Source organism: Oculina patagonica, chromosome 11 (genome assembly GCF_052425735.1).
Source record: "Oculina patagonica isolate OP01 chromosome 11, crgOcupat, whole genome shotgun sequence".
NCBI classification, from domain to species: Eukaryota; Metazoa; Cnidaria; class Anthozoa; order Scleractinia; family Oculinidae; genus Oculina; species Oculina patagonica.
The window spans coordinates 11074000-11101835 of record NC_135768.1 but is presented as its reverse complement, the minus strand read 5'-3'; the positions used below and the strand labels follow the sequence as shown (position 1 = coordinate 11101835).

Genomic DNA, 27836 nt, shown 5'->3' with positions numbered 1-27836 from the left:
GGCGAGAAATTTGAAAATCGATTTATTATTTGTTATTTTTTCGAAAGCGGAGAGTTATCCAATGGCTTAGAGAATACGAAGCAGATACGATCGGGTGTTAAATAAGCAATTCCAAGACACAGTTGAAGATTACAGGTTCTGACATTTCAAGTGCTCCGTCCTCTAAGAAGGTAAACTCTGATCTGATTTTGTCAACAATGATGAACATATTAAATCAGAATTGTGGTAATGCAAAGCTTTAACTGGAGGTATTATAAACCTAGCTGGATGAGAATTTACTTGTTCGAGTCATTTGAAATTCTGAAAATAACTTTATTTTACATGTAAGCTTTTTTTTCTTGAGCAGATTAGCAAGCTTAAAACAAAATAATAATAGGCGTAAAAATCTAATTGTCAGGGTGCAAGTCTTTTTGCTCAAAGGTAATTTTACCGTAAAATGATGTCCATTATCACGAGTTGCACTACATTTTTTTAATAGCATAAAATTTAAATAAAAGTTCGATCTTCTGTTCGAATTCAAGCTCATGTCGATCGATCACGGTTTATTAATCCGATGAAAATATGTTCTCGGCCATCATAAGAAATCTTCAAATTGATTCAAAAATATGTATTTTTTTAAAAAAAAATAAGTCAATGCATTCCTGCTTTTTCTTTTAATAATATAGCTTGGCTCGATTGAAGATTGTCACAGGGTTGTAAATTCTTTTTCTTATTTTGACGGCCATGTTGAATTACCGTGTTGGTGGGACTTGGGAACGAACGTAAGTCACATGTTAAGTTTTGACGAATCTGATTGGTAGTTTCAAAAGAGCTTCAGTTCTGGCGGTTTCCTCGAACAAGTCGTGTTGCTTCGCGATCGGAAGAACCAGGTTGGAGCTGAGCTGTCAAGATCTGTTTTCTGCGGAATACTTGGCTATTTTCCCCGCAATTGCAAAGCGTTCGTTAGATGGAAATATAAAGAAAAATCGTGTATAGTTGTATCAGAGTAAAACGTATTTAGCAGCGAGAAGAAGCTAAATCTCATTTTCCCGCCTTTTGTAAAGTCACCAAGCGCATTGGCAATGGCGGCCGAAACGAGTGCTTTGAAGGTAGAGATTGTTTGATTTTTTATAATTAAGGTTAAATTTTTGATGTACTGAAACACAATTGTAAATTAAGAAATTATATAGAAGTGATCGGGGATAAAGTAAGTGTGTGTTCCAAGCAATCGGAATCTTTCTGTGCAGAAACGAAGGACGAAGGTAAATGAAGGCACATTGCATGGTCGAGCGAGAGCCAAACAAAATTATATGTTGCAAGTTGTTATGTTGTTCGGCGTAATTTCCTCGCTAAATGATGACCGGTATTCTTCAAGATGTTCGTTAGAAACCAAATCAGTGTGTTTTGGATATCTTTTCAATGCTTTTACTAGTAATATCCTCCGTTCAATAGTGTTTTGTTTAATTATTGTCTTTATAGGAGATAATGAATAATGACCATAACTCTACCAACAAAGATGCATTGGCTGCCAAGAAGAAAAAACGAATGTCAGTGGAGAGAATCTACCAAAAAAAGACACAACTGGAGCACATTTTGCTTCGTCCAGACACTTACATTGGATCTGTTGAGCCGATCAAACAGAATATGTGGGTCTACGATGCAGACATGGGAGCTATTGTCAGTAAAGAGATAACATTTGTCCCTGGTCTGTACAAGATCTTTGATGAAATATTAGGTAAGCAGGCACTTTAATGCACCTATCAATGTTAAACTGGATGGGGGGGGGGGGGGTTGCATATGCAGGGCATTGGAACTTATTAACTATGATACCCCTATGATCTATGTTGTGGATGGTCAAAAGAGTCACTTTATGTCTTACCGTATTTTCTCGATTAAACGCCGGGCCCCGAATAAACGCCGGGTCTCCAAGTTGTATTTGAAAATAAACCCCTTAGACAATTATTAAAGGTTGAATATGCTTTAAAAATAATGTCTAGTTATATAGCTGTCAAAAATAATGAATAAAAATCATTTCTTAGAAACATAGGACTTGAAAAAACTCCTGAATTCAAATAAATGCCGGCCCTGTAGGGCCAAGTTTGAAATAACGCCGGGGGCGTTTAATCGAGAAAATACGGTATCTTCAATAAGGTTTTGTTAAAAAGTCTGCTAAACAGTAAAAAAGCCCCACTTTGAATCTGGATTAAAAATATTCACTAAAAAATGAGTGGTTGGTCTCAAAATTTGGGATTAACAGTAACTTGTGTACAGAGTATGAAGTGAGTTATGGATAACATAGTAATGTGATTTTTTTTTCTCCTTGATAAGTCAATGCCGCTGATAACAAGCAAAGAGATCCTTCCATGGGCTGTGTTAAAATCACTATTGATGCGTAAGTGAAGGGTCATTCATTTTTCAATCATTTCTTTTTTGTACAGTATAGAGAATTCCATTAAATTTTGCCATCAAACAGTCAATCTGTGTAATGTACATTACACAGATGGTTTGGCCAGTAAAATGACCACTGGTCTATAAATGTTTTGTTTTTTACAGTAACTACAGTTAAATCCCGATAACTCGAACCCTCAGTAACTCGAACTCCCGATATCTCGAACCTTTTTCGATTCCCCTTCAGGTCATTTTCTTACTAATTTTACCCTCGATAGCTCGAACTCCCGATATCTCGAACCTTTTTCGATTTCCCTTGAAGGTTCGAGTTATCGGGATTCGACTGTACAGAATAAACACTTTAATATCAATTACAAAAAATATCAATTTCGATATACATTTTGAACTTGCAAATGAAATGGTAACCAAAGCCTAACTAGATAATAAATAATTATACATCATTGTTCAACAACTATGTATGTATATTTCAATTTTAGGGAAAACAACTCCATCAGTGTATGGAATGATGGACGTGGCATCCCTGTCGAAATGCACAAGGAACAAAAGGTGTTTGTGCCGACATTGATTTTTGGACACCTTCTGACATCCAGTAACTACAATGACGCAGAAAAGAAAGTCACAGGAGGGCGTAACGGCTATGGTGCAAAACTGTGCAATATTTTTAGCACAAAGTTTGTTGTGGAGACTTGTTCGTCTGAATCAGGAAAAAGGTTTAAACAGGTACTGTACATGGATAGGTTTTTGTTTATCATCCTGCAACATGTTATTGAGCAGAAGGTCGGTGGAAGTCATGGAATTTTAGAATATCATTTTCACACCTGGAAAGTCATGGAATTTGAGTGTGGGTCATGGAAAGTCATAAAAAGTAAATGGTATTGATAAAAATCAGGCAGGTTATTTTTTGTGAAAAAAGGAAAAAAAACACCAGAAATCAAGATAGTTTTTGAAGATTCCAAGAAAAATGGTCAATTTAGGTCATGGAAAACTTCGAAAAGTCATGGACTTTCAAAAGTTCAAAAGAGTATGAACCCTGTGGTCATGGAAATATAAGTCAATAAAAACAGGTTTATTCTCTGAGTTCAATAATTTGATGATAACAAGTTATACCTGGAAGTGTTTTATTTGAAGTACAATAATCCCACCTTTGATGAGAGTTTGAATATTTTGTGTATATGTCAATATTTCTGCCCCCTTGCCTAGACATTTTCTACACAGATCCTGCAGAAAAGAAGTCTGTCAATAAATAATTATAAAGTTTGGAAGACTGTATGACCCATGGGTAATGTACATGTATATGTAGCATTCTTAACTCTATCAATGTTTTTCTTTTACATGTATGTTTATGTTTTCTATCTATTTTGGCTTGTAGACCTGGTCAAATAACATGGGAAAAGCTGCAGAACCAATTATAAAAGATTTCAGTGGAAAGGATTACACTTGTATTACATTCAAACCTGACTTGGCAAAGTTTAAGATGGAGTCTCTTGACAGTGATACGGTTGCATTGTTGACCAGGAGGGCGTACGATGTGGCTGGCTCCACCAGAGGGATTGGAGTATATCTAAATGGAAAGAAATTACCTGTAGGTTCAATTCAATTTTTACAGACTCTTGTTAAGCTTGTAGGAATGGATGGCTGTCGTTTGAAAAACTTAAGTATGTTATGTTGGGACCTACCATTTTAACCTGGCCAGTTTTGGTTGATTTAGTTGTGTTTATAATTATATAAAGTTTATAACTGTGAGAATCATCACTTCTTGGTTGAGTTTCAGTAAAAAACATTATAAAATGTTGAATTTTTTCCCTTAAAATTACCAAGCTATCACTTTCCTAGCAATCTCTTTGCACTTCTGTTACTTGTTATTATTCATTGTTGCCATAAAATGATTTACATTTATGATCCACAAATTGTCCGGATTTCATGTCCGACCACACTTGGGATTTCGTCAGACATGAGCAAATTTTGGTTGCAAATTTTAGTTATTTCTAGTTATGATGCACCTATCTCTTTAGTTCAGGCTTACAGGACATCCTATCAATGTAAACATGTTTTGTTTTTAATTTGTAATGGTTCTAATCTTATTCTTTAACAGATTAAATCATTCAAAGACTATGTTGGACTTTATCTGAAAGGCAGAGATGACGAAGAGGAATTAGCACTGGACTCAGAGAATAAAAAGCCTACTAATTCTGTTGTACATGAAGTAGTGAATAACCGCTGGGAAGTTTGTGTCACAACTAGCATGAAGGGCTTCCAGCAAGCAAGCTTTGTCAACAGCATAGCTACAACAAAGGTACATGTTCTACATGTAGCCATCTTATAAAAGAAATTCTTAATTCAGCATTTCTTTCAATTTAAAGGGACTGTGTCATGGATTTTAGCCAAATTTAGGCATGGGAAATGCCATCATATTCGCTGAAGTCTAAAATAAATTCTTAAAACAGTTAAGGAGCATTTGAATAACACTGCAAATACAAAAGAAGATACGGATGGCCAAAAGTGACGAAGATTGAAACAGGTTGTGATATGGCATTTTGAAATATTGTTTGGCTGAACAGCTTTTAAAGTTAATCTTGTTTGCCTGCAACTTAAAATTATAACACCTGGGAGACAAAGTTGGTTGCAATAAAGCTATGGTTTTGTCATTTAGATCCATAGAAGTAATTTCTTTGAAAACATTAAGTTCATAGCGAATTTTGGCAAAATGTAATAAAATATACTTCGCTCAGCCATTACACATGTACAGTTCCTTTAAAGGAGTTAACAACAAAGAGTGCCAACAGTGCTAGCAGTCTGAGGTTGGCATGAAGGCACATGCGCAGTGGCACTGCATGTCGTTAATCAGTAAATTTTGATACCCAAAATTGACAGATTAATTGCAAAGCAACCAGTTGTAATATTGCTAAAGCCTCACTTGGTTTTGAAGATTAACTGATATTATTGACTGATATTATGTAGAAGTTTTGTTTGTGTGGCTGAATTGATACCTGATAAATTCACTAAAAGTGATACCAGTCATCTCGGAGTTTTCTGGACCGTATTTTCTGTGTGGTTAAATAGAATTGAAGCAAAATAATTTTTATTGGATAGTACATTTTATTAGCTTTGTATTGATATATAGTTTGCGGCGACTGAGTTTAAAATAGGACGCTTACAATTTTTTTGCTGTTGAGGACACCCATGAAGGTATATGGTAACCTTAATTTCTGTTTAAAGTTTTTGGGTTGTCTGATGAAAAGTTAACCTTTCTCCTTTATTCTCATCAAAAGCTTGAAAAAGGAGGTTAGAAAAGAGAGATCCTTCTAGGTAGTTATTATTAAACTTTGGACTAACTCCTTGGAGCTTGTTATTTTCCATTTTCCTCCCACACTTATAATCTTATCTGAAATTTTTCCGCAGGGGGGAACACATGTCAATTATGTAGCAGACCAAATCGCAGAAAAACTCATGGCTGCGGTAAAGAAGAAGAACAAGGGAGGTGTAGAAGTCAAGCCTTTTCAGATCAAGAACCACTTGTGGATCTTTATCAACTGTCTGATAGAAAACCCAAGCTTTGACTCACAAACAAAGGAGAATATGACGCTGAGAGCTAAAGCATTTGGATCGAAGTGTGAATTTAGTGACAAGTTTATTAAACAGGTTTGTTAATTGTTCATTTTGGGCAGCAAATTATATGTACCCAATAATACCTCTCAGCATTGTCATGTACACTTCTACCCTTTCATTGGACACCCGTTATTCTAAACAGCTACCTTTGTATAAACATACTAATTTATATTATGGTTGACTGTGACTGGTAGATTTAGATCCTTATTTATATTCTAGCCAGGTGAAGCTGTTTTTGTTTATTTGCTGGTACATTACCTTGTTGGAATAATAACATTTCCAGCAATCCCAGAAGTTGGAAATCAAGTCTTGCCCCAGAATTTTCCGCTTGCTCTAACTTTTATCAACACTTTACATGTATTTTGCATGGTGTTTGCTAATTTTGCTTATTGACAAGCAGATAGCTAATGCTCATGATTCAAGAAGTTATCAAACATCAACCACTCAGCAAGTATGAGATGATTGTTTACATTATTAAATTATTTTTCTTTTTCTTTTGGTAGGTTACTCAGTGTGGTGTTGTGGAACACATCATGAATTGGGTGAAATTTAAAGCACAGGTATTAATTTGAATATAACACCTTGTTGTGCATGTTCTGATGAACCTAAGCGAGATAAAAAGTGAATGTAGCCAGCAGATTGAAAGGAAAGTGAGGGTGTGTCCCTTAATTATCTTGTCATCAGTACAAGTTTACAGCATTTCCTAGCTTGTAGAGTCCACGAAAAGCAAAAGACGGTACCTAAAACAATGTGTCTACTTCAGTTCTGTTTTAAAAAATCATCCTTCAATCTCTCCTCTTGAATAATCACTCTTAAATTACCCTATTGAATAAATAACTAAATGACAAACAAGCAAACAAACAAACAAAAACATTTATTGAGAGAAATAAAGCCCATGTAGTCCTTGTTCAGTGTATCTGATGTGAATATTTCATAAGTAGTGACGAAATAATAATAAAACAAACTGCATGTTTTTACTTCACAACTTCCAGCAAGCAATATTTGAAAAAAATATCCCCCCTCTATCAGTCACCCCCTTTTGGCGTGAAAAAAATAATAGATAATCCCCTCCAGCTATTATTCAAGGAAATATGGCATGCCTTGATGCTTAAAAATTTTGTTTGTCATTAGTGTAGAAGATAGATTTCATGTATAACGAACATACATGTACATTCTATTGTAGACTCAACTCAACAAGAAATGTCAGAAGGGCAAACACAGTAAAATCCGCGGCATTCCTAAACTTGATGATGCTAATGATGCAGGTGGAAGGAACTCTCAGCAGTGCACATTGATTCTGACTGAGGGAGACTCGGCCAAGACGCTGGCTGTGAGTGGCTTGAGCGTTGTTGGCAGGGACCAGTATGGCGTGTTTCCACTGCGTGGCAAGCTGTTGAATGTCAGGGATGCATCACATAAGCAGGTATTTTAAATGCAATATCATAAGCCCCCCCCCCCCCCCCGCCACACCCCCCTCCCTCATAACTCCCTGCAAAATATGATGACAATATTATAATAATGAAGGAGCACCGGGTCCTAGAGCAGGGTTAGTACAGGTCATGGCAAACCTGGAAAGTTATGGAATTTTGAAATTTCATGTTCGAGGCCTGAAAAGTAATGGAATTTAAGTGTGGGCCATGAAAGTCATGGAAAATTGTGTCAATTCTACAAATAAATAATTATTGTGCAGTTTTTTGTGAAGAAAAAATGAAAAACAGTACTAGAAATCAAGGCTTTGAAAAGTCATGAAAAAGGTCATAAAAAGTCACAGAATTTCTAAAGAGGAAAGGAGTATGGACACTGGAGGAGTGTCGAATTTGGCGTTCAGCTTTAAAGAACCTCCCCACGTTGGTCATCCTGGGGCAGGAAACCTGGCCATTGTAGAGGAGAGGTTTCAATAATAGGAAGTAAACATTTATGGACTGGCACACAATTTTCTTGTGTAAACAAGCCTAAAAAAGGAACTTTTTCTCTCTATTTGAATTTGTTGATTGAGTACAGTCCTGTCTGCAAAAATTATAAGAAAGACAAGCCCATTTTAAGCACAAAATTGAAGTGGAATTTTTTAATTGTGTGATAACAGATTCTTGAAAATGCAGAAATCAACAATCTAATCAAGATTGTTGGGCTGCAATACAACAAGAAGTATTCAACAGAAGACGACCTTAAAAGTTTGAGGTATGGCCACATTATGATCATGACAGATCAGGATCAAGATGGCTCGCACATAAAGGGGCTCTTGATTAACTTCATACACAGTAACTGGCCAAACCTGACACGCTTGCCGTTTTTGGAAGAGTTTATCACTCCTATTGTTAAGGTGAGTGGTCCAGGACACAGTTGGTTTCTGACTGTAATGCCATTTTGTTCTGCATTTGATCAAGGCTTTCTGCATGAGATCGAGGCTACATGTAGCAGTCCAAGATAGCGTCCAAATGCTGAAATGGCATGGCCTCACGATACCCGTGGGACTAATATCAGACAAAAGACACCATTAGTATGCGTTCTCCTTCCTCAAACCGAACGCACTCAGTATGAATCTTTTATTCCCTGCATGTGTACTCATACATGTTTGCATTTTAAACTCAGGTCAGCAAGGGTAAAGAGGAGAAATCCTTCTATAGCATTCCAGAATATGAGGAATGGAAAAACAGCACAGACAATGCCAAATCCTGGAAAGTGAAGTACTATAAGGGGTTGGGCACGAGCACTCCTAAGGAGGCAAAAGAATACTTTGCTGACATGCGACGTCATCAGATTCAGTTCCACCATGAAGGCGCTGCATGTGATGAAGCCATACTCATGGTATGTACATTATGTTACCAGTAAAATTGAAATTCAGGTTAATAATTACCGAGATTATTTTTTCAACCTACATTGTAGGTAAAATTTAGAGGTTATTATCAAAACCTTATTATAGTGTTAGGGATTGGATTGGAGTCTTCTATTTTTTAAGAAAATAGTGGTTCACCCAAATTATCTTTCCTATGTGGCAGCTTGGTGCACATGGGAGACTACAACAGTTGAAAATAAGTGTAGAAACAAACCAAATTGTTTGGTGAGGAATACTATATGAATATACATCTTCACCGGAAGAAAGTAGCTGGAAAGAATACTGCCTTGAAATTCTGGACAAATTCTTGAAGTTTCATAAATCACCCAATTATCAAATCCATCATCACATCTCCACTGCTGTCGCTTGCATCTAAGTGCGAGCACTCACCCCCGACATGACATGAGTCCTCATCAACCGTTGAAGTTTGCCAGATCGCCGTTGAACCGCCGTCTGGTTTAGAAATAGCGGAAGGATTGGATAGAGAAACCTCTAACGGAAAATTGATCCAGATCTGTGTTGTTATAAATGCATTTGCAGGTTCGCTTGAATCACGTTTAGTGTTCAGTTTTGTCAGTTCTCAATGTTTATGGTGAACATTTTGAGTGCGCAAGTTGCTGTTGCGAATCATGCCACGTTATAAGATCATGTTCTGGCGGCAAGTGTTCAGGCTTAGATGTAAGCGATGGTATTTTGAATCAGCAACCTAAATCAATGGTGGGTAAATTAACCTATAAAAAGCCATTTCATCAGAATTCTGACTTGACAGTAGAAAATTTGTTTATAATGTGCAGAAAGAGAGCTGTTGAACTTTAATTTTGACAGTGCCATGTTTGATTACAGGCATTCAGTAAAAAGAAAGTTAATGACAGAAAAGACTGGCTTAACCATGCAATGGAAGATCGCAAGTGGAGAAAACAACAAGGGCTGTCAGAGGTGAGTCACAGTAAATTGTCAAGTTAAAATGCCTGCAGTGATCAAGTCCGTTTTTATGTATCTTGTGATAAAAGTCAAAGTTTGAGTCTAGCAGCACATAATAGTTGATATTGAAATTATGAATGTATGAAATCATATTTTTCAACTGTGGATGAAGAGAAGATCCTCGCAATTATGAACACAACTTAGGCAGTTGCGAAAAGAAAGCCTGAAAAAATCAGGCTTGCCGGAACTCGAACCCTGACCTCTGCAATACCGGTGCAGTGCTCTAACCAATTGAGCTAACAAGCCAACTGGGAGCGTGTTATTAAATTGTTTCGTAATATACCAGGGGAAGATGAAGATGAAATTATGAATATATGAAATCATATATTTGAAATGCAGAATGATGAAGACTAAATGAAGAGGAGATCCTCTCAGTTATGAACACAGCTAAGGCAGTTGCGAAAATAGAGCCTGAAAAAATCAGGCTTGCGGGGACTCAAACCCTAACCTCTGCAATATCGGTGCAGTGCTCACCGGTATCGCAGAGGTCAGGGTTCGAGTCCTGGTAAGCCTGATTTTTTCAGGCTTTCTTTTTGAAACTGCCTAATTAAGTTGTGTTCATAACTGTGAGGATCTTTTCTTCATTTAATAGTTGATATTTATACCTAGTTTCTGTAGCATGTAGGTACTATGAGTCTAACTACTGCCTCCTAGGTGAGATGCTCACCCCGCACAGCATCTAATTTGCTGGTACCCATTTACACTTTTGGGTTGAGAAAAGCACAGTGAAAGTATTGTCTTCCCAAGACACAATGCCAGTACTTGAACCCATACCCCGATACCCTGGCTCCTCTCAAACAAAAGCTATGCTGCTGATGATGACTATTGCAATGATGCGAGTCTTGTCAAATGGGCTTTATGTTAGTATATGATCAAAACCGAGAATGACACAATATTTTCACAAATGTGCATTGATGCAATTGATCAATTCAATTTTTTAGTCAGAAATTAGTCAGGGATTTTTTTTCACATGAGGACGAAACACACTGGGTTGAGTGAAATCTGTCTTTCATTTGCTTGGTTTCATTTTTCCTCAGGTGTATTTGTATGAGAAAGACACAAAGTCTGTTTCATACTCTGACTTTGTCAACAAAGAACTAGTTTTGTTCTCAAATGCAGACAATGAACGATCAATCCCATGTCTAGTAGATGGTAAGTAATGATGACATTACCTTTATGTTAAGGGGCTCACAATAGTTTTAAGGTTTTTTAGCACTTTTACATTTAAATGATTCAATAAAACAAAATAACATTTCTTTTTACAATTTCTTGGGAATAGCTACTAGTTCGATCGTCAGTGAACCGAAATATAATCATACGACGTCATCACCTGTTACCATAGCAACAGGATATGGGTGTAAATAGGAGCCATCATGGAGCTTCTAACGGTAATAGCGCAAAAATTAACTCGGTGACCCCTATTTTTCTGAATCTTATCCAATTCTACATAAAAAGGGGAGCAATTATAAAGAGTTTAAAAAAATTCTCTGGAGCAGATTTTATGTAATTACTCAAAGCCGTAATTTTTGACTGGCTAAAAATCCGATCCAGAGAATTTTTTTAAATTTCACCTGTAGTTTTCTCTCAGGCCACATTACCTAATTTTGAAATAAAAAAGTGGGGTCACCGGACTTGTTTTTCAGTTAAATTACTTCGCGTTTCAAGAAAAGCCACGCGTGATCCACGCGCGTTTTAAAATCTGGCCTTTACAAGATCCCATCTTTCGCATGCATAAACGTTGTCCGCTGGTCAATGCCCTCGATTTAGAAGAGTCGCTTGCTCCCTTTCATATTTATCAGTCATTAAGTTGCATTAAATATTGACCTGTAAATCGAAGTGCCGTTAATAAATGCAGTAAACTAAAGCCACAGACAAAGCTGCTTAAGGAAAGATAGAGAAGTAAACGTGTATTGCATGCTTTAGTTTCGGGAATCTCGTAGGTTTGGTTGGAAGTCCACTCCGGGGTCTACACGATCGATCGCAGCGCATGCATAAAATTTTCTCCTCGGCACCACGTATACTGATCGACGAACATTTTTTTCTTCAGCTAATAATAACAATAAAGACTCTTTGCGGCTAAAAATGTCGTGAAAACGTGATTTTCTCTGAAAACTGGACAAAAATAAACTTCGACAAAAAAATTTACGCGCCGCCATGTTTGTTTTTCTTTTTCATGGCTGAAAAGTCCCGCGAGTGACGCGCGTTATTCGCGAGGTTTGGACCCAGGCCTCAGGCGACCATAAAACTATTGTGAGCCTCCTTAATAATAGTCACATTGTTCAGTACAAGCTTAAATAAAATGAAGAAACAAAAATGGTTGTAGTAGTTCATGTTCTGCAGACTATCAATTGGGTCTATCCCTGTCACTGCTTTGCAGACGACAGCTGAGAAATGTACCAAGATAGATAATGCATGTGCAAAGCTATTGTAGGTAGGGTAGGTAAAGTCTGTGTTGAGCCTAGTGGCCCATACAGGCTGGGACTTATCCCAGTCTATGGTTTACAAGCTATTGTACTGCTCATTAAGCCTTTTGTTTGTTGGTTTGGCCATGTTTTTGTTGTCGTTCTCGTTGAGATGTGCCCATGGTCTCAAATGACCACTTGATATCATTACATGACTTCTACACCCGGGGCTGTGCTCTAGCAGGGCCCGGGTGCCAGAGGCGACTTGCTTTTGCCTTTGGGCGACTTAGATAACTTTGCTATCCTAATAGTGTTAAGAACTGGTCACCTATGATTCCTTACATAAGAGCCTTTGGGCACCCTGCAATTATTCCAAGAGCAGGGCTTTGACACCCATTGTTTTTGTCCATTTTTTTTAATGACATTAATTTATTTATTTTACCAGTCATCTTTCTCTCTTTAAATTTGGAATTGCTTTAACCAGACATGATTATATTTTCACTTCAGGTTTCAAACCAGGACAAAGGAAAGTTCTCTTTACGTGTCTTAAAAGGAACGACAAAAGAGAAGTCAAAGTTGCTCAGCTTGCAGGTTCAGTTGCAGAATTGTCAGCATACCACCACGGTGAGGTAAATATTTACAGAAATTTAACTGTTAGTTTACTGAAGTCAGAGTCATCAAGTATGTGTAGCAACATGCACATTGACATGATGTCAAAAGGAGAGCTGTACAAACAGCTAGTGTCCCTGCAAAACTACCGGCAGTCTTGTCTTTAACTTAATCTAAATACATTTACATGTGGTCAGATAAAACATCATAGACAGACCCAGAATGAGCTATATGAGCTATATAAGGTATGAAAGATATTGTTATTAAAACGTTTGAAACAGTCAATAGAACATACACATTCATGCTTATGTACTTAAATGCAACAAAAAAAAATTAATGATACCTTAATGAACCATGGGAGTTGTGAAGGCTGGTCATGTAATAGCCCAATTTCGATATATTAAAATTCAGCCTAAAACAATAGACCTCAGGACGAGGCTCCGGGGACTAAACTATAGAGTTTGTGGGGTTTATTCCCCGGAGCCTCGTTGTGATGTCTATTGTTTTAGGCTGAATTTTAAAATATCAAAATTGGGCTATTCTGTCTTTAAGTTTTAGTTCTAATCGATGCTGTTTTTGTTCTTGTTCTAGCAAAGTCTCATGGGCACAATTATCAACTTAGCCCAAAATTTTGTAGGTAGCAATAATGTTAATCTACTGCAGCCAGTTGGCCAGTTTGGCACTCGTATCCATGGCGGCAAGGATGCTGCCAGTCCCCGTTACATCTTCACCATGCTGAGTCCTTTAGCAAAACTTCTATTTCCTGCTCATGACATGCCAAGCCTGACATACTTGTTTGATGACAACCAGCCTGTTGAACCAGAATGGTACTGCCCTATTCTTCCCACGGTTATGGTTAACGGCGCTGAGGGGATCGGTACTGGGTATAGTACCAAGGTGCCAAATTTTGATGTGCGGCAAGTCGTCAGCAATCTGAAGAAGATGATCAATGGAGAGGAACCTGAAGAGATGGTAAGAACAAATGACCTTTCTACCGGCAGCTTGCTTTGATTTACAGTCATTAGACAATGCCTGAATGCAATAGTATGGTGGCCCAAATTCTCTATTAAAAGTCAAACAAAGTCCAAAATGTGGTTGGCCAAAACAGAGAAAAAAATAAATTAAAAGCCATAATACTGGCAATTATTATATTCAGTGATAGCATATTATTGGATGCGTAAATGACTTGTAATCTTGAGGCTTGAAGATGAAAATACTGGTCTGGAAAAAGTACAATGTATGGATTCCTTAAATCTTCAATTTTGCCCTGCTTTTTCTGTTATACATCTTTAGATTCCTTCATACAAGGACTTCACAGGCACCATTTCTCAAATTGATACCCACAAATTCCTTGTGCAAGGTAATGTGGACGTGATTGACAGCAAAACTGTAGAAATCTCAGAACTTCCAGTTGGCACGTGGACCCAATCTTACAAAGAGAATGTGCTGGAGCCAATGCTTCATGGTACAGAGAAAGTACCACCAATCCTTACGTGAGTAAAAACACACAATGTTTATTTATTATCAGTTTTAAATTTACCTTTATCAATAGCACATGATCATTGGTACAGTTGTTCAATGCATTTTTGTGCCTAGGGCCTAGGCCGCCTAGCCCCTAGGCAATATGTGATCGAACCACTTTGTGATGGAAGATATTCTTGTTAACAATAGAATTGTCAATCGATCCAATCAGAACAGAGCATTTCGTCATTGCGTCAGCGATACGTCGACCCGTTCTCGTTCGATCTGGTAAAACTTGTAGAGGTGTATTGCTGTATTCTTCGAAAGGTGCTGTATTTTTGTTGAAGATAATTTCAGTTCGGGAAAAAGAAAGACGAAGGTTCGTGGAAGATCACCGCGAAATTCCTCTCAACTACTCATGAAGATTGGGGATAAGATGGTTACGTACACTGCTTTCAACGATGCTATTCAGAGCTTCTTAACCAATATCAAGTGTGACACCGCCGTAATCGTGGACTTTGTGCGGATTCTGAACACTTTACAAAGCAAAATGGTAATGTACAGTGTTGCTTCGAATTTTGATGGAATTTTTGGAAGAATCGGTTATTAAAAGCCGCCGCGAGCAGCCAAAATTCAAAACATTTGCTTGTGTAGCGGAATCTCACGTCTTTCAAGTTTTCGCTATTTTGTCGGTTTTAAATACATTCCTTATCTTGATATGAATGAAAATAAATCTGAAACAGAATTTCTTTCAAGTTTCTTTGATTTTTCTATATCTCTTAAACTTAAAAGTTCGAAATTTTAGGCAACATATATAAACTTATTAATAAGATTTAAGACAAAAGTTATAGCCGATAAGCATCTTTACGGCGAGCCGTACGTCTTGTGTTATTTACTTTCAGGTAAGCCGCTTTTTGTTTTGAATTGAGAATTATTACAGTACTTCAAAAAGGAAATTGAGTTTTTTTTTATTGAAGGTTAAATGGAAGCAATTGAAAGTATCGTGAGTCGAGTTCAAGGGACGATTTTAAGCCAATTTTACGCTGCTTCACGCTGCTCAAACACACTGCTGTGTTTCGTAAATAATTTCATCTCGAATTACCTGAGTTACTGACTTTCTCCATCAAGGCCACAAAAGTCAGAAATTAACACTATTCGCGGTCAGAATGTCATTTTTAATAGGGTACATAAATAGATTGCATTCGCCATGTTGAATTTAATAAAATCGCGAAGTTTCGGGAGAACTGATTCAAATTCGATAAAATACAGCAATTCATTTTGAGATATTTGTAAGTGAAGAAATTTTGTTAACTGAGGGTGGGTGCGCTAAAAGTTTTGAGTTTTTTGTACCACGGTCTTCTGATCGTTTCTGTCACTGCTTTAAAATATCTTTATACCACTACCAGCATCCTCACGCAGTCTTCGACTGCCTGTTATTGTTACATGTACCATAGTTTTTATGTGTATGGATTCACTGTTGTTTCGGCAGCATTAATTTACTTTGTTTGGTTACTGTTATTTTTGTTGTGTTCTTTAAGAAACATTCCTGTTATGATCATAATTTCTCAGTATCATACTCGTATTTTATTATTTTTATTGCCTAATTCTCAGTTTTTGCCATCAAAGACGTACATTATTTCAGCAGCATGTACTTATTTCATGCTGTTCCTGTCATTCTGTTCTGTTCTCGACTACATTTACATATACCATTGCTGTTATATGATCATTTATTTCATAAATAATCATTTGTTACCATTATACTAGGTTTATCATTCTTATTGCCTAATAAAGATATGGCACAACGTTGGGAAACAGTCTACTTTATTGAAATATTTGTTATTACAAATTACATATAATCATTACACTCAGTTCCACACTCCAGATACTTTAAGCTGACTGAGCAATTTTGTAGGATTGTTTAGGTAACAACCAAGGGCAATCATTAACCAATCATTTGTTATGCTTCTTAACCAAGCAATCCTGTACACGAACAAATATCCGCGCATATTTTAAAGCAAATTAGAGGTACGAGGGAGACTTCCAATTTCTACAATCACAAGTGGCTTTCAGCCCTAGGCACACGTACGCATTGCGGACCTATTTTTATGAAGATTTATTTATGTAGTCGCACCTCGTCTTGCAGGAAGCTTCATCAGGGCTTTCAACAACGCCGAGCACCGTCGCGGGTATTTGTCAGAAATCGCTGGCTGAAATTCTTGCAGCTCCCTAATAAGGAACGTTGAACAAAATTAATAATAAGTCCAGGGCTCATCTTCGGAATTTTTTCATTATTATGGATGCTCATTCTTCCCCTTTGGTGCTCCATACAAGAAATCAATGTGCAGGGTGTGAAGAAATTCAACTTTTCAGCTTGCCCAAACAGGATGTACTAGCCCAAAGGTCATTTTAACTAGCTGAAAATAAATCCTTATAAGTGCAATAATTTTCCTAAAAAAAATTCCCCAAGAACTTTCACTTGCCTGTTGTGCAAGTGAAGAATAAAATCCACTAGCCTGGCCACAAAATCCACTAGCCCGGGATATCAGACATGTACTTCTTTGCATGCTGAGGCACTGTTTGGTTGTTGTTGTTGTTTCTTACTTTTTATTTGTGGCCTTTTTTTAGTGATTACAAGGAATACCACACAGATGTCACCGTGAAGTTTGTGCTAAGTATGACAGAGGACAAGCTGGCCGAGGCTGAGCAGTCAGGACTGCATAAGAAATTTAAACTTGAAAGCACAATCTCCACCAGTAACATGGTGAGTTACATGTACATAGCCAGTAATGTTCTGGAAATGTGAACTGTAACAATTTAATTACATGCTGTCCCTTCATTAAAATTTTGCGCTCTTCCTAATAAGCACGTAGACTCCTTAAGTGATGCATGTACATGCTAATAAAAAATAAGCACCCCCTTCCAATTAGTACTGCCATTGTGAAAGTGATATCCACATAGGGACAAGTGAATTATGTGGCCTGCTTTTTCAACTGAATTTTATATCAAACGTAATTAATGGTATTGAACAAGCAAATGTCATTCAAACTATTCAAACTCTAATTGTTACGGTAACTTTTGTTCTGATGTTGATGTTGATGTTGAAAGTGGGAGGCTTGGTGGCCTGATGGTTAGTGCACTGGACTCTAAATCAAGCGGTCTGGATTCAAGCCCCTGGCTGGGGTCATAGTGTTTTGTTCATGGGCAAAACACTTTACTCTTACACTCTGGTATACAAATGGGTGTAGACTTGCTTACAAGTCGAGCTCACAGAGCGCGAAGCGCGAAGGCGAGCACGCAGCGCGAGAGCGAGCGCGAGAGCTCGAGCGCGAGAGCGAGCGCAAAGCGCGAGAGCAAGCGCGAAGCGCGAGAGCTCGAGCGCGAAGCGCGAGAGCTCGACTTGTTTCCCCTGCAGGAGAACGCATCAAATGACGTGATTTTGGCGCGAAATTCTCCGAGACGGCAGGGTGTCAAAACTGTCTAGACTTACTATAAGTTGTTCGCTTAACTGTCAAGCTATCAAAATTTCTTTTCGCAAGTAATGGCTTTTGGAGGAAAACGCCGCTCATTTTCGCGCTTTCGATATGTAGTCAATTTTACACTCGGAGCTCATGGCGGAGGAAAACACTCCAACGAAATGTTATGTTCGCGTCGCTTTGCCAGAAAATATTTGTCTGCAATGTGGAGGGTCAATTGCAAATACGGACTTACGAAGGAGATTGTTTTCTGGCTCGGATAACACCAAAACCGGCCGAAATCTGGAGCTACTTCTTGGAGATGTGCTTCAAGATAAATATGATAAATCGGCAATTATTTGCCGAAACTGTTCAGAGCGGAACGAAACGCTCTGTAAGAAAATTTTTTCAGCAAGGGAGAATTTCCACAAAACACAAGAAATGATGGTGGCATCCAACTTGGATAGCTCCATTCGCGTCAAGCGTTTGACAAAACCGTCCGATGAACGCGAGGACCTCAGTGAAGGTGTGAAAAAATTCTCATCAAAGAGAAGAGCATAACAAAAACGTCTTTTCCGCTGCAGTAAGCTTCGATAACTTTTCGCTAATGTTCACGGGCATCTTTGTAATTTGTCTTTCGTAAGCCATATTCGATTGCCTCCTCAACTGAGTGCATGGTGAAAAAATAAACGAACAAAAACAGAAGAATCGACAAATATCACAACACGACAAGAAAGTCTACGTGCGATATACAGATTGCTGGTTTCATCTTTCACGCGTGATCGATCATTACCTGGCGGGTCTGGCAAGGATCTGGTTTGATTGACGTGAACTTGACAACGCTGTTCTCTGATTGGTCAATTCTACCGGAGGAAAATTCCTCCGGTAATTTTGGCGCGCTGCAAGTGATAAAAGTCGTTCGCACCGGGGTCTACTACCACCAAACCGGAAATGAAAAAGCGAACGACTTTTAGAAAGTCTAAAATGGGTGCTGACAAATTTAACACTTGGGGGGGGAGGGGCTACAATGGACAAGGGATGCCATTCAGTGAGGGGAGGAGATACTCCTAGTTGCTTCATGCTACTGAAAACCGGGATCAGCACTAGCAAGATGGGCCACTAGGCTGGAACAGACATTACCCTTGGGTGTCAAAAAAGAAAGAAAACAGCACCCCCATGTTATTTCACAGGATATGCAAAGGATGTCTGGCAGGTTGTCTTTGCTCTAAAGAAAGCAGGGATGTCCTAGTAGAGCAAACGGTTATCTTTACACATCAAATAAAATTTCCTTTTTTTCAGGTTCTGTTTGATGCTTTGGGTTGTCTGCGCAAGTATGAGTCACCAAAAGACATTCTTAAAGAGTTTTTTGAGCTTCGTTTAGAAAGGTATGCCATCCGCAAAGCATGGCTGGAAGGGATGCTGACTGCAGAATCATCCAAGCTGAGCAGTCAAGCCCGCTTTATCTTGGAAAAGATTGACGGACAAATTATTCTTGGTAAGGCCATTGATCCCTGATCTGACAAACCTTGTTTTGAGCCTGAAAAGATGCAAACGTGTATTGTTAGGTCCACAAAAAGGTATAATGTCTTGAACATTAAATACAAACGAACTGAAGAATTATTGAGCGTGCACAGCGATGTGCTATTCCACAATGTTGTCCCTAAAGGCTGCGATCATTCTGGTCTGTGCAAGGGATCAGGACATCTGGGCTAACAATATGATTGACTGTTGAAATCTTGTTCATTTCATCTACAATCTTGATTCTTTGGCGCACATGCCCAATCAAACCAGAACCAGGAAATCCTGGTTCCTGTTTTGGATTCGTCCAAGGCTGTTGCATTTGCTGACCCCTAGCCAAGGGAGACACAGACTCTGGGAACAAGATTGGTTATGCAAATTCAGGCTATTTGTTTATTTTTGGCTCACGTCTGCTGCTGTACTCTCACCAAGCTTTCCTTAACTTCTCGGCTGTAACAAAAAACTTTTCATTTCATTTTTTTTCCACACAGAAAACAGATCCAAGCGTGACATTATCACATCCCTCGTACAGCATGGATTCCCATCTGATCCAGTAAAAGCTTGGAAAGATCTGCAAAAATCAAATGCACCCGAAGAAGATGTGGACGATGCCTCCAGTGTGGCGAGCTCTGCCTCAAGTGCTGGTGGCCCGGACTTCAACTATTTATTATCTATGTCAATGCTTTCTCTCTCTAGAGAGAAAAAGGAAGAACTGCTCAAGGAACGAGATAATAAGGTTTGTGAGTTAATAAAGTCGTAAAAAGGTTGTTGCTATTCATTGTGTTGAAGTACACTTATAATAAAGTATCCGGTTATAAGCCCCCCCGTTTATAGGCCCATCATCCTGGAAACAAAAAAATACATCCAGTTATAAGCCCCCCGGATATAAGCCCCCCTCTACCAGATGACAGTACTGAATAGGGCTAAATGTTGCTTTATTATGTGTTTTTAACTTAAAAACGTATTTCCATCAACACTCCCGTGGGTCGATTTGAAACGTTTTTTTCATTCCGCTTATAAGCCCTCCCGGATATAAGCCCCTCCGCTTATAAGCCCACCCAAAACCCCTTACGAAGTTGTATAAGCCCAGGGCTTATAACCGGAATTCTACGGTATATTTGTTTGTCTCACGATGTAGACACTTGTGCACTTGCAATGTAAATGGCTACTGACTACATTGTGAAACAAGCGATTATACTTTATTATAAGGTTTCGGTCTGGGATGTCAGTTTTCAAAGTTTTGTCTTCTGTATCTGTGAGCTTGCAGTTAGGTTCACCTAGCTTTCTTCCTCATAAATGCAAGTAAAGGGATAGAATAAAAAATATCCCCGGGGCTGTCATATTAGTAGGTGTCTGGCTACTCAAAGTTTGAAAATGACCAAAAAACACAATGAGAGGGGGCTGCCTACAACACAGTGACTCCAGTCACGGATCAAAACCCACACCTCTAAATCATTTAACTTATTGTTACTAATTTTTGCGGGAATTTAATTTGTGGGGAAAAAGGAACGGGCGTATTTCGCGATTTGGCCATAAAAATACGCTTAAAGGAGCTTAATTTCGCAAAAATTGTCAAAATACGGGTCTGCATTAACAAACAGTTAGTCTCAAAATTGGCACAACTGATTTCAATATTCCACAGCAATAGTTTCCAACGACATTGAACAAGACTTTATAACAAAACAAAACTTTTAAATGGTTTGACATGTCCATTGTAACAAAGTAGAACTAGTTAGATGACTGTACAAAGATTATTATGTAGCAAACTCACCATAACGTTGATTAATTATAACGAATTAATTAAAAAAGAAGGGTATTAAAGATTGTGTCGTTATCTTTCACGGAAGTCCCGCCAAAATAAGAAACAATAAGGTATTCAACACACTAATAATTAAGGGAGGTGAGTCACTGAGTGCCCCTCAGAAAAGTAATCCAATGTGTTACTATTTAGATGGAGGAGCTTGAGACATTACGTGGCAAATCCCCGCAGGACCTCTGGTTAGAGGATCTTGAACTCTTCCTGGAAGAGTTGGAGGTGAGTATGTCCAAAAATATTTAACAAATAGGTTTAATTTTGCCGCACATCTGTTTAGATATTCCTGGCTTACTTGTAAGATAAGTCCACAAGTGCAGTATTTGTTTGCATGATGGCAACTAGTCACATGAACAACCAAATCTTGTGCTTTTCTTTATCTCACACCGGTTTATACACAAGTTTTGTGTTACGCTTTTGCTTATTACCTAAGTGTGTACCAGGCTATGTAGATCACACAAGTCATAACATCAAGGTGTATTAAGACCAAAAAGGAGGCCCACAAGCTGCAAGTAACTGAATCACTGACCCTCTCAATAGTTCACCAACATTGTTCTAGTTGTAAAACTCAACTCAAACACAAATTTCAAAGCATTTTCGCAGCAATATAAATTAATATGTAATTGCTCTTTGCTTTAATTGCAATAATTGTGCTTTCATAAGCCTGAAAATCTGTCCTTTCTGTGGACCACCATGGGGATTATCCAAGACTTCCCATAAAGAGATCCAAAGGGCGATATTCATGCAAGCAAAAGAACGGCGCATTGACTTTCATTTAGCAACCAAGCTAAAAATTTGAAGTGCGGTCTCATGTGGCGTATTGTGGCGTTTTTGCATTGTGTCTAGTCTTGTACACTAATCTATGGTTCTCGCAAATGAGCGAATTTGTACAGTTATTATCATGCATTACAGTTGTGGATCTTGTTATACTGAAGCATTGTTCATGTTTGATATTCAAATTCACACTTGTTTACAGAATGTTGAGCAACAGGAGAGGGAAGATCAAGAAATGTGTCTTAAACCCAAAGGAGGCCGTTCACAGCAGCAGAAAAAGAAACCCTCAAAGCAAGCTGCAAAGAAACCTGACAACAAACCCAAGGCTCAGGAAAAGAAGCCTGCTGTTAATGCTGAAGAAAAGCAGAAGAAGAAAGCAGAAGGCCAGGGCAAAGCCACAGCAGCTAGCAAGAAAGCAGAGAAGAGCAACGACTCATGGGAGTTTGACGATGGAGATACCGCTCCTCCTGTGAAGTCACTGGCAGACAGACTGGCGCAGCGGCAAAAACTGCCCAGTTCATCATCGTCTTCAGCCGGTAGTGGCACTGAGTCAGTAGGCAGCAGTGCCTCAAGGTCCAAGAAGCAGACCATGCTTGAGATGTTCGGTACAAAGAAGAAAGCAGCCAAGAAGGCTGCTGCGGAAAGTGATGATGATTTTATTATGCAGTTTAGTGATGAAGAGGATGCTGCGCCGCCACCTGCAAAGAGGACTGCTAGATCAGCTGCCCCTAAGGTTTGTGCAGATTTTTTCACTAGAGCCTAGGACCAGCAGAAGGGCCTAGTTTTAAAGACACTAAATTTCAGCATAGGAAAAGACCACCAAATTCATCGAAATACAAAAAGAACCTCTTAAAACTGTGTAGGAACATTTCAATAACACACCAAATACAAAAGAAAGCATTGATGGCCAAAAGGGACGAAGATTGAAACAAATTGCCATATGGGTTTTTGAAATATTGTTGGACTGAACAGTTTTCAAAGTTACCTCATTTGCTTGCAACTTTGAATTAACGCCTGGGAGACACATTTGGTTGCAATGAAGCTATGGTTTTCAGGGCTTGAGACTAACTTTTTAACTCACTGGTTTACTGGCTAGTGACATGTCAGATTTTACTAGCCAAAAGTAATTTTTCACTAGTCAGGTATATTGATTTCTATCAAGAACAGTTGACTTTTCCGAGTTTTTCACTAGTAACCTGGTAGCCAAAACCTAAATTTTAGTAGCCTTTGGCTAGTTGGCTACCGTTAGTCTCGAGCCCTGGGTTTTGTCATTTAGATCCATTACAGTAATTTCTTTGCAAACACTAAAGGGACATGGTCAGCATGGTCACAATATTTTAAGTCATTTTTCTGATTACTTCCAAATTGAAGGAAACCTCAAAATAATAGTTGAGTAATGTAGGAAAACAACAAAGGAGTAATCAAAACCCGAAAATAACCAAGGATGGTTTCATCTGATGAAGATTAAGACGTAAGTAATTTTTCACTAGTCAGGTATATTGATTTCTATCAAGAACAGTTGACTTTTCCGAGTTTTTCACTAGTAACCTGGTAGCCAAAACCTAAATTTTAGTAGCCTTTGGCTAGTTGGCTACCGTTAGTCTCGAGCCCTGGGTTTTGTCATTTAGATCCATTACAGTAATTTCTTTGCAAACACTAAAGGGACATGGTCAGCATGGTCACAATATTTTAAGTCATTTTTCTGATTACTTCCAAATTGAAGGAAACCTCAAAATAATAGTTGAGTAATGTAGGAAAACAACAAAGGAGTAATCAAAACCCGAAAATAACCAAGGATGGTTTCATCTGATGAAGATTAAGACGGATTACGACTGACAAACTTGAAAAAACTTGCCAGTTTTTTCAAAATGAGTCGTCCGTGACTGAGTTCCTTTAAGTTTCCTAGCAAGTACCGTATTTTCTCGATTAAACGCCAGACCCCGATTAAACTCCGGCCTCGTATAAACGCCGGGTCAAATTTGCTAGTTTTTAAATAAATGCCGGGGGCGTTTGTTCGAGGTCCGGGTGTTTATTTGAGGTCAAGCTAACAAGTAAATATATTCTGTTTGCCACAAATCTTGATTGCAACATAAACTATTCAATCCGTAATAATGTACCATTTGGTAAAAATCACCTTTGGATACCCAGGGACAGATTTTCGGGGCAGAACGAAAAGAAAAATAGTCCCGCCTTGACAAACTGCCCCTTGATCTCAAAGATCTGTAAAAATAAATCAATTTGAAAAATTGGCAGAAAGTTGCAGCCCGTTAATAAACGCTGGGCCCCGATTAAACGCCGGCTTCAAATAAACGCCGGGTCCACCAAGCCAAGTTTGAAATAAACGCCGGGGGCGTTTAATTGAGAAAATACGGTATTTGGCAAAACTTAATAAAATAAACTTTACTCAGCTGTGACACAGTCCCTTTAATCCAGTGGGATCCCGATTTCTTGAACCCTTGATTTCTTCCTTGAACGAAAAGTCGTTTCCCTTTGATTTGCTTCACTTAGTTGAACACTGCAAATTTTACCGTCAATAAATTTCTCGAACAAATATTAATTTCCCTTGGAGGTTTGAGCAATTGGGGTTCAACTGTTCCAATAAAAGGCAATTTAAGATGCGGCAAGTACGAAGTCTGGACTACCGACAAAAAATTGTATTCTACTCTTCACTACCCGTATCAAAAAACCTGGGGCTAAAATAAAATAATAACCTTTTTTGTTTTCCCTATAGGCCTTTTCAGTTAGTTCTGATGATGATGATGATGATTTAATGGTTACATCAGCGAAAAGCCAGAAGAAGTCTAATAATGCAAGCCTTGACAGTGATGCGGAGTCAGATAAGAGTGATGTACAGGCCACACGAGCTCTCATACAGAAGCTCTCTCCTGCTAAACCAGCAAACACTCTTCAGTCAAGAGTAAGTACGATTTCTTTTCCCTGTCTAAGGACACTTATTGCGTCTCGAAATGCACCAGATTGAATCAACGGGGGACATGCTCCTGATTCCCTCTTGGAAGCTTGTGGCCTTAGGCCACTTGGGTTTTCTCCCCTAACCAATAAATCCTAGATAGAATCCTGATTGGACACTAACCAACACCAAAGATGTGAAACATGTGACATGCTCCAGGTCGGAGCATGACCCCAGTTTACAGAGTGTCAGTATGGCATGTTAGCAATAAAGTAGGACTTTTGCTAGTAATGGACACCTTCCTTAATGGACACCTTTTCGGGTTTCAAGGGTGGGTACTGCGTACGGGAGGATCGTATTGCCTTCATCCTGAAAGGAGGTTGGGGGGTTCCCACTGTCTATGCATATTGTATTCATTTGAATGTTCAACTGTTCAAGAAAACTCTAGAATTTTTGAGTAATAATATGCTTAAATGTACTACAAAACCAAAATTGGGAGGCGCTGTGGCCTAATGGTTAGTGCACTGGACTGCGGATCGAACGGTCTGGGTTCGAGCCCTGGCTGGGGTCATTGTGTTGTGTCCTTAGGCAAGACACTTAACTCTGTCTCATAGTGCCTTTCCTGACCCAGGTGTATAAATAGTGGTGACTTTAATAGTAACCCTGCAATGGACTACCATCCCATTTAGGGTGGAGTAGAAATACCCCTAGTTGCTTCATGGTACTGAAACTGGGATAATCTCTGGCCTGATTGGCCACTAGGATCTTAAGCAGACTTTACCTGTGAAACAAAATCAAACATCAAACCGCTCTTAAGCAACAGTCTTCAAAGAGATGAAGTGTCGGTGATCTTATTTTTTGTGACTTAACAGGCAAAAGAGACTTCAGAAGACAGTGTAGCGAGCAAGACTACAAAGAAACAACCTTCCAAAGCCAAGCAAACAGCAGGGGCAGCGAAAAAGCCCGCCGCAAAAAAGGCACAGGCTTCTTCTAAAGGATCTACTGGAGATGAGAGTGCTGATTCTGACTTGCAAAAGAAACAGACAGCTAAGAAAGGCAAGGGGCGGAAAATTATTTCATCAGCCTTTGATAGCAGTGAAGACTCTGATGCAGAAATTGCTTCCTCAAAGAAACCTGCAGCTGCTAAAGGAAAGGCCATAAAGGTAAAGAAAAAAAAAACTTATACAGTAGAATTCCGATTTCTCGAAGCAAGTTTCGATTCCCTTGGAAATTACATTACTTACCAAAAAAATTGGGAAGATAAAATTTCGGACTCTTTTTTCATCTCATTTTGGACAAATATCGGACAGAAAATTTCAGACACTTTGGTGAAACGACGAAGTGTTTTACTGCACTTTCAAGATTGTGTAGATACACCGACGAGAAAATAACAAATACTATCAAGCTGTTACACATCTCAAGCCGTGGCTCAGCTGGAGTTCGCTCCATAAAGAAAACTAAAAGCAATGGAGCTCAAAGTGGCTTAATGATCTGCTACAAGATCTTCAAAAGGGTCATCGGGTTATAGTTCCTTAGTTACAGCTTCTACTATTTATGCTGTCTCAAACCCCTTCTTGTCAAATCGGGTTTGTTTGTGCACGTAAACAATTATACTGTACTGTAACAATTTCGGACAGTTTGTCCAAAATTAAAATCGTCCGAAATTTTTTGCAAGTAATGTACTTCTCTGTAATTTTATCCCCGATTTCTCAAAGCAATTTTCGTCCCCCCCCCCCCCCCCCAGCTTCGATAAATCAGGTTGCTTCTGCACTTAGGGTTTGTAGACTAAGGGTCTGGAATTCATGAAAAAAATATTATAAGAATATGGGGTTTTAGGCAAGACAGAGCGACTAATTTTAAGTTGTTCTTTTCTGTCCCTTAACACAGCCTAAAAAGTCACCCCCGAAGAAGTCAAAACCAACAGTAGAAAGCTCCAGCGACGATGAACCACTGGAAAAGGCTGTCCAGAGCCGACCTCAGCGCGCTGGAAGAGCTAAAGCTACTGTGAAGTATTTCGAGGATGACAGTGATAGTGATGATAAGGAAAATGATAACACATGGTTAGGGTCAGACAGTGACTTTGATACTGAGTAGTAGATGGAGGGCAGTGTTTTGTGCATCAAGATATGCGAGTGTTTGAGGTTGTTCAAGTTAAAGTCCATATCAGCACAGAACGTCTGCTTATTGAAAATGCTTTTGAGACGGCTTTGAGGACTGTAGTGAAAACAAATGCAAATCTCCTATAATAACGGTGTTAACCGAAGGAGACGATAGGGTTCGTGCAGTACATTCCGAACCTGTTCTCAAACATTTGTTGTAAGCATCATTGTAAATAAAACCAACCAGTGGAGTCGTGTTTAATAATAAAACTGGGGTGAAGAATTGTACGATGACTCGAAATGATTATTGTGTTACTTCCTGCATCCATTCATTCCACTGACTGACTGACAACTGGCTAGCTTGTTGACTGTCTGGCTAGCGGACTGACTGACAGCTGGCTGGCTTGGCGACTGACTGGCTGACGTGCAAAAATTTGTCCAGACGCGTGTAAACGGGGGCCTAAAAGAAACAACTTTTCCACCCCCTTACCCATGACAGATTTTCTGTTTTAAAACACTCCCCCTTCCAATAAAAAGGACAGTGAAACATAAAAGTTAAAACTTTTTCGTAATTTGTGTATTTTTCTACGCTTTTCTTTCCATCGAACTTGTGCATTGAAAGCTAAACCATATGTATAATGAAACAAAACGGCTATAAGTTAATTGCGCTTCACTTTGCCTTACTTTGATACAGGGTTCGTACGCGTCTTGAATTTCAGGAATTTGATTTCAAGGCCTTGAAAGTACTTGAAATTGGTTTTCGGTCCTTGAAAGTCCTTGATTTTTTTATTGAACGTCAAAAGGCTTCAAGGCAATGAGAAGACCGCAAAAATGGGCGAGTTTTTTTAGTTCTTCAGCAAGCACATCAGACTGGAAATCGTTGGTTTGAAGTAAATTTCATAAAAAAAGCCTTGAAATTTCCAAGTATCCTTGAATTTTTGGCCTGAAAATGTGTACGCCATTGTCCAGTCAATACCCGATTAGCCTGTTCC

General features: G+C 38.7%; 1 protein-coding gene across 2 annotated transcripts; it reads left to right on the top strand.

The window, feature by feature from the left end:
- LOC144630190 (DNA topoisomerase 2-alpha-like) lies at positions 1 to 27132 on the top strand. 2 transcript variants are annotated; one of them, XM_078488505.1, is made up of 24 exons: positions 1 to 170; positions 1459 to 1714; positions 2308 to 2371; positions 2865 to 3108; positions 3758 to 3970; positions 4481 to 4681; positions 5788 to 6027; positions 6498 to 6554; positions 7178 to 7417; positions 8078 to 8314; positions 8584 to 8799; positions 9671 to 9763; positions 10846 to 10960; positions 12718 to 12839; positions 13411 to 13791; positions 14113 to 14312; positions 16906 to 17041; positions 19032 to 19227; positions 19742 to 19986; positions 21202 to 21285; positions 22040 to 22570; positions 24569 to 24754; positions 25618 to 25908; positions 26633 to 27132. In XM_078488505.1, the coding sequence occupies exons 2-24, from the start codon at positions 1465 to 1467 to the stop codon at positions 26837 to 26839; spliced, it is 4749 nt and encodes a 1582-aa protein (XP_078344631.1). In that variant the 5' UTR covers positions 1 to 170; positions 1459 to 1464; the 3' UTR covers positions 26840 to 27132. The 2 variants fall into 2 exon arrangements, with proteins under 2 accessions (XP_078344631.1, XP_078344630.1); XM_078488504.1 differs by lacking the exon at positions 1 to 170 and adding an exon at positions 681 to 1088.
- The last annotated feature ends 704 nt before the right edge of the window (positions 27133 to 27836 follow it).